This window comes from Chiloscyllium plagiosum, chromosome 29 (genome assembly GCF_004010195.1).
Source record: "Chiloscyllium plagiosum isolate BGI_BamShark_2017 chromosome 29, ASM401019v2, whole genome shotgun sequence".
In the NCBI taxonomy this organism is placed as follows: Eukaryota; Metazoa; Chordata; class Chondrichthyes; order Orectolobiformes; family Hemiscylliidae; genus Chiloscyllium; species Chiloscyllium plagiosum.
In genome coordinates this window covers 11509936-11517699 of record NC_057738.1, presented here as the reverse complement: position 1 = coordinate 11517699, position 7764 = coordinate 11509936, and the positions used below count along the sequence as shown (strand labels likewise).

The following is a 7764-nucleotide window of genomic DNA, read 5'->3' as shown; positions in this document are numbered from 1 at the left end:
CTAAACGAATTACATGGTCACTATTAAGGCAGCATTTTATGAATTCAAGTTTCTCCTATCGCCATGGTAGGACTGAAACACATCTCCCCAGAACATTTATTTGGATTCTGGATTACTAATCCACTGACATTACTAATATGCCACTGCTTTCCCTAGTTGAACCAAGCAGTCAGAATCAGTGCTTTCAGTACTGTACTTTGTGATAGCATGCTTTAGAAGGGAGGTGCTGTACAAACCTTCCACAACTTTTTTAGGAATTCAGTGTGTCATTGATCAGTGCATTCCTAGAATACTCCTATTTGAACTGTTGGCCGTTTTAAATACTGAGTAATACAGATAAATGTTATAATTAAGATTCAAAATATGCTTGTGTGTTTATTACTTTTTGAAATTCAATACTATGATGAAAATGGGACATGTTCCTGCTTTTGAGGAACAGATAGACTCATTTGGTAGCAGTTTTGCTGTTGTGTTACAAGGTTGCAGAATCAAGGACTTGAGCACATAATCTAGGCTTCATGTCTCACTGCAATAGTGAGAGAGTATTGCATTTTTAAAAATACTGTCTTTGAACTAAATATTAACCAGAAGCTCCACCTGCCTTTCCAGGAGTTCCTCTGGTGCTGCCGACAAGACTCCTTCTCAATCAACACCAAGGAGAAAAAAACTCACTGACCATTAAGCACCATCTTATAACATTTCTCTGTGCAGTTACCAGGGCTATATATCAAAAGGTAACCAATTGTATGTTTTGAGGATGTAATAAGGTATGATATAAAAGCAAGAACTTTCATTATTTATAAAATATATTAAGTATCTTATTAAATGCTGCCCCCTTACATAAAACTTCATTATATCAGGCCAAGGTATGTTTTCTATTGAAAAGGAACAGTGCTATTGCGTATTTTAACCTGAGTTTAATATTCAGATGTTAGTTTTTTTATAATCTCTTTAAGTCTGCCTCTTCTCCCATTTTAACAATCCATTAAGACAATATACAAGAAATCAGACAGGAGCATTCTTCAAATAAAATATGAAAAATAGCATGTTCCCATATTGGGCATTTCATGATCTCAAGTTGGGGCAAAGTGCTTCACAATGTGGTGTAGCCACCAGAGAATGCAGGAAACACAGCAGCCAATTTGCTCATAGCAAGATTCCACAAACAGCACATAATGTTTTGGATATGTTTATTAAATATTGGTAGGGTTGAATTTTTATATGTTATCTTTGAAATTGTATCATGGCTTCTTTAATGTTCACTCAAGAGGTCAGACAGGGCCAATGCTTAACAGTCCATTAGGTCACACATTCTACTTTTTGTTTTGAGAGTTCTGTCTTCATCAAAAAAAAACTCAACTTACCAAATAAGAACAGGAATTAATTCACATTAACACGGGGGACTGAAGGAAAAAAGCTGTTCTGAAACCGCAGAAACCCAACTTGCAGTTGAAAAAAAAGTTTTGGTTTCAGGCTATTTCTATATTATTTCCATATTTCTACTATTGTGTTTAGTATGTCATCATTCAAAATCATTTCTGTAATTTGAACGGTTTGGATAATTAATTTCATCTGCCTGTGCAACTCTTATTTGTATAATAACTACTTCTCATTGGTAATAGACTTAAAACCAAGATAACACAAGGTTAGTGCTGAATAAACCCTCAGGTAGCTCGTTAAAGAATAAATTAGTATTTCATAGATGTCTATTGATCTTAAAATTTGCAATATTTGATTGGGACTAACAAAACTGAGTTCTGAATTATGATTTCTTAATTATGGAATTTCGAGCATTATTAGGAATGAAACGGAGGCAGTGATGTGGTATTGCTCTGGAGAGTGATCGTTGACCATTTATTTTGATTCATGGAGATTATTATGCATTTGTAATCCTCATACAGATGGCCAGGTGAGAGGTATAGCTCTAGCAGGAAAGACAAATCTTGCACCGATGATTGCCTATTTTCCCTTGACATCACTCGTCTGTAGGGGGCGAAATTGAACGTAAAATAGTCCCCAGCTCAGTTTCACTCCTGGTTATTCTGGCGGACCTTCCAGTCGAGTCTTTTCGTGGTGTTTGGGTTGGGGTGATACCCGTTATTGGAGGCCCCAGTGGTGCATTTAATATTCATAAATTACCAGCCTATCTTTAATTGTTTCTCTGTGGGTATCTGAAAACATATAATGCCGAATAGATCCAGATGTCTGTGAAAGAAAACAAAGCTGACTGTGGTACATTACTCAAACTGCCACCCTTTACAAGGAAGGGGGAAATTCTCTGCAAGGCGACTTAAAAATACAGAATTTAAAATTGTTTTAAATGCCATTACCTTCCGTCCGTCTTCCTAATTTGAAAGGCTTTTTTGTTGCGTAATTTTATTGCTCTCTAGATTTATCTTACTTCATAGTGTAAGTTACACAACTCTATAATTCTGAAATCATGAGTTATGGATCAGTACATGCAAACACTTGGCAGAGATGGTACTATGCTGGTATTTGCAACTGCACCCAAATCTGTCAGCTATTTTACAAAAACAAAAATCACTCAATATCATTAACTCACACAACTATCTTGTTACCTCCCCTCTGAACCGATTGTGAAAATATATTCAGATGTATAACCTAAGAACTCACAGTTGAATCCAAATTTAATTCAGATCTAACCAAATCTTTGAGAGATAAATCAAGTATGAGTCCAAATGTTATTGCTATAAATGGCCTGTAAATGTTTCAACCGTGCAAACCCAATTTTAAAAACCTAATCAAATGGCTGTTTCTAATTCATTTTTCCCTTTTAACCTATTATTAGATTAAATCTAAATGGTCTCTGTGCCCATCTCTGTGCCAGATCTATCCGAATTCGTCCAGAAGACCGGGTCAGGCTGCAAAACAGATCTGACTGTTCGAAATTACTTAACTGTAATTCCCAGCCACAAAATAAAGTGACGTCCCGTCACAAATAGTTGCTATTTCCCCCATTCCCCAAATCCGTTAGTCAACGGAGCAAAATGCACAACCCAAAACTGTGTCAATTAATCATAATCCAAAATACAACGATCTAGGCTCCTGAAGAGCCGCTTTAAAATGTGTAGAAATTTCACCCCTCCTCCCCCTTCCCCTAACCCCAACTCAAACGCAGCCCAATCTCACAACACAACTCCTGTCTCCAGTCTGAGACTGATGTTCCGAATGGCCAGCCAGGATCGACACGCACCTTCTGTGATGTGTTTTATGGTTTCATTATTCTTGTCATCACAACTAACTTATCCACCACCGAAACCAATCATTATCAGTTTCTGACAGGCCCAATCAATCAAGTGTACGATTCTTCAGACCAATAAAAATACTCTACGAAATTGTATTTATTCAAAAACTGCCCACCTCGAAATCCAATCAATCCCACCAATCCCACGGTGAAACTAGAGGAAAATCCAGTCAAAACATGTTTTCACTCCCTCATGACAACAGAGTTACCACTGATTCGAAACCACAGACCTCAAACCAGGAAAAAGATTCCCGGTGTCCTAGTGTTTTCACTAAGTTTCCTCTAGTTATGTCGCACAAAAGCAGACACTTAAAAAAAACTCTTCTCACCACTCTCCGCGCGTCAGAATTGAGTAAACATCAGAAAAAAACTCTTCAAAAGCTCAACTTTTTTGCGGTTTATTTCCACGACCTGACAGGTAATCACTTCCATTTCAGGTCTGTCTTTCGAATCTTCCACATTCGGTATTTCCCAAATATCTGAATGTAGGTGCAAAATGGTGAGTGTAAAAGGTCTTTTAAGAACCGGAGAATTAAGATGACCAATTGGAAATCAGATTAAGCAGCACTTGTGCATTATAACTTTGCCTAATCAAACATTCCCAAACCATATCTCGAGCAGGGCCACCCATCTCAAACGATTGCCATCAATTCGACTGTTATGACGGCTCGATCAATTCTAGAACTAAGTCAGGCGTTATTCTTGGAAACATTTTAGTCCACCATAAATTAACACGGCGTGGCTAACTCTAAGGGGGAAATGTCTGTAATTTATCATACCGGACTGGATCTTGAATAGTCTGGAACTACATCTTGTGTGCAAAACACCAACATTTGTTACTGAATTATCTTAAAGCCCATTTACTACAAAATGGATAAAAAGGTTCTAGTGTAGCTGACAAATGTTTCCAAACAGTTTACTTTTAAGTTACGATCTGGCTCAAAATAAACTTTATCCAATCAGCCAACGGGGGAACTGGAAATTATGATTACTTTCCCTGGTTTCGGCGCGAAACCCACGGACATCTGTGGGTTTAGCTACAATACGGAGTTGAACTAAATGAAATTGCGTAAACAACAAGTTATAATGTTACTTACATCTTTATAAAATGGACAAATTGAATATGAAATTATTTCCCAATTCATTTTGGATATACTTTCTTACGGCCTTGTCAAACATCTTCGATCTACAAACTGCTGGTCCAAATAAGTACATAACCGGCAACATTTTAGTCAGGAAATTGATTCACCATGCGCACGTCACTTTCAGTGTCAATGAAGGCCGTGAGGAACAAAAGAACCCTTGTAAAACTGTACAAAAAAATCTTTTTTTTAATAAAAAATATCTTATAATTACAATGATCTATTAAAGCATATACATTTCCACGTACACTCATAAAGAACATCTTGAATATGTACAGCAGGTTTAAGATTCGCCGCCCACCCCTCCTCCTTTCTATACATTGACAATTTTTTTTAAAAAAAAGCATACCGACACTCCCCTGGTCCAAGCCAGTTGTCTATGTAAAACATGACATAACATCTGGAAGATACTGCTGGATTAGTAAAAAGCGTCAGCAATCAGTTGTTTTTAGTCGATGAAACTTTCTACTTTTTTCCTTAGATGGGTTTCACTGGTTTCTTCCGCCTTCCGATGAGTTGTCGATCAGCCTGGTGAAGTCCCTCAATTTATCACCCCCCACCCCTCCCCAAGTGTCCCAAGATCAGAACTCTGCTTTTTTTTCCCCCCCAAGTCTGTGCCGTTAACGCTGAGTAGCAGAGAGATAAGACGTGATTTGGCAGAAACCCTTCCAAGGACAGAGTCTGTTGGACAGGTTTTTGGCGTTGATCGCTAGGATTTGATTTTTTGTTTTCCTTTTTTTTTCCTCCCCCCTTCTCTGGTCTGTTATGTGTGCGCGCGCGCGCGTTTCTCGGGCACACCTGTATAAGAAAAATGAACAGAGGGGGTGTGTGAAACACTCAGCTCCAGACTGACTGGCGCCACCAACACAACACAAGGCATGCTTGATCAGCAACCCAAAACAAATCAGGGTCAAACAGCAGCTCCAAACCCACCACTACAAACTTCAAACAGGGACAGCTGCATGCCACTTAAAAAAAAACTTGCGAAGTTTACTTACAACGTTAGACATTCGCTGTTATTTTAAATGAAAGTAAATATTAAACAATGCACTGTTTATTGCCCACCTCACACAGCATCACATCAGCGGCACAGAATGCTGTCCTCTGGTCTTCTGACTTTAGACCCAGCCTGTAACACAAAGAAAACACTCCTGAGCATTTCTGACGGTGCACACATATCCCTTGCAGAAACTCTGAATTTGAGCAACTCATTTGTGTTTACTGTAAATGTATCACTGAGAACTACACGTCGTCTTATCCGAATTATATTAAAATGTACATATTAAAATTTACATTGTCCCTTCCCCGATCAGAGTCCTAGGATTTTACAAAACGGCACGGACTAACAAAGCAAGAGTTCTAGATGGATTTTGAAATAAATCTGTCCCCCAAAAAGGCCTAAATGAACGAGATTGCTTTCACTGTTACACTCCTAATTCTCCAACCTGTGTAGTTTCGACATGAATTAAACGGGATCTGGTTCTTTCTATAGTTTCCATCGAAATTGTACCTAGTACGTTGAAAGAGGTGTTAGAAAAATGATCCCTGTTGTAAAGCGAAACGTGTTCCAAGGTACAATTAATCCACACTTCTACGTATTTTTTAAAAATTAAACTGCATCACTTGAATATGGAATTTGAATTCCAACTGAGTCACAGCATCAAACGGGGCGATGCTGATGTATGTTTTTAATGTATAGGTATCGATTCCGCAGTCTTAGCAGTTGTTATCGTTAACGTTTCACTAGAAACATGCCATCAACATATACACACTGTCACATGCCTGTAATTCTGCAGGAGTTCCCACTGGTAGTGTAGAGAACAGACAATGGGATACGATAAGCGTAAATTCCCCATCTCCCGGGCTGTAAGGATGAAAAACACGGGGGAATACGGCTTGCTTTGATACTTGACATTTAAAAAATGGTTTGCTCTTAGCACATTCTAAATGACTAAAGTTTTGAAATTTTTAAAAATAAAAAATCGATTGTTTGCAATCTAGCTAAGGCTCTCTTTCGCATGCTGCTGTAAGGCGACCGAGACAGGAATTTCTTTTAGAGATGTGCAGTTTTGGAGTGAAGTTTAGTGACGGTTCTCCCCTTTTACCTGCTCGGTGTTGAGAGCTGTCAGAGGATTCCGGGGTGCCGAAGAGCAGATCGCCGGCTGCGGTCTCACCAGAGCCGGGTGCGTCTCCAGAGCCAGCTGCAGATCGAGAATGTAGTCGATCACATGCTGCAGGATCTCCACTTTGCTGACCTTCTTGTTCTGGGGGATGGTGGGGACGAGCTGCTTAAGCTTGGAGTAGCAATCCTTCATGTCGTACTGCAGATCCAGGGACTCCTCTTCCATCTTGCAGCGGGCGATGCTCAGGCTGTGCTCCGACAGGCAATGCAATGTCATCTCACCGCAGCCTGCCTTTTTCAGAGAAGAAACATCACTCACTGCTTTCATTGCGCCGCTGAATAACACTTCCTATTTACTGTCAACAATAGTGCAGAGAACTCTGCGAGAATTATTGCCTTATAAATGCAAACCGAGTAGACCTCAAAAAACAAGAAATAAAACCCTCGCTGCTTTGTTTTGGTTTAATTAAATTGATGTGTTTTCTTCGCTTTAAAATTCCACCACTAGCCTCCAGAGGTGCAAAATTCACACTGAAGTCAGTGAGGAGAGCGTTGCGCTTTATAACAGTAAGGGAGATGATTGAAAGCCGTTTTAGCAAATCACAGATCGCCCACTGCAGATATCCCAGCTCATTCAACGAATGGCAAGGCGCGGTTCATGGGGCAGCTCCCAATGCCCGGGGGTTGATTCCGCTGGGAGGAGCTGGGGCGGGTAAGGGAAGTGTCAGCGAGGATCGAGGAGTTGCAGAGGTGGAGGGCTGCGCGGGGGGGGGGGGGGAGTCAGCGAACGCGGGGAAATTATTTACAAATCCACTAATTAATCCCACCGTAGTTCAAGGAGACAGTAAACTCGGGCGTCTTATTGTTCTCTATGTGTTGTTACAAGGAGTCGATGCCCTGAACCAGAACCGACTGCACTTTCGGCACCTGAAGAGCCTCTTCCACTCGAGCGAAATACCGCTCTGTATCGGTCAATCAGTGAAAAATACGACTGGTATACTTCTGCCGTACATTTTGTTTGTGTGTTTAAATGAACTAGAATTGTGAGATTCTGCAGTTTGAAATATTTCTGAAAATATTTGTAAATGTGAATATTGCACGGTATTTATAAATCGTTTTTTTTGGTCTTTCAGTGATTAACTTTTTGCACCTAATACAGATTTTTAAATGAAATTCATTGTGCGCGACTTTAATTCGTACTTATGTCCCACTAAGACACAGCACATCTATTTATA

The 7764-nt window shown here is 39.7% G+C and overlaps 1 protein-coding gene across 1 annotated transcript; it reads right to left on the bottom strand.

The window, feature by feature from the left end:
• Positions 1 to 4573: 4573 nt before the first annotated feature.
• id4 (inhibitor of DNA binding 4) lies at positions 4574 to 7062 on the bottom strand. Its single transcript, XM_043719157.1, has 3 exons — positions 6513 to 7062; positions 5473 to 5536; positions 4574 to 5205 (listed from the first exon to the last, which is right to left on the bottom strand). The coding sequence occupies exons 1-2, from the start codon at positions 6855 to 6857 to the stop codon at positions 5489 to 5491; spliced, it is 393 nt and encodes a 130-aa protein (XP_043575092.1). The 5' UTR covers positions 6858 to 7062; the 3' UTR covers positions 4574 to 5205; positions 5473 to 5488.
• Positions 7063 to 7764: the final 702 nt, after the last annotated feature.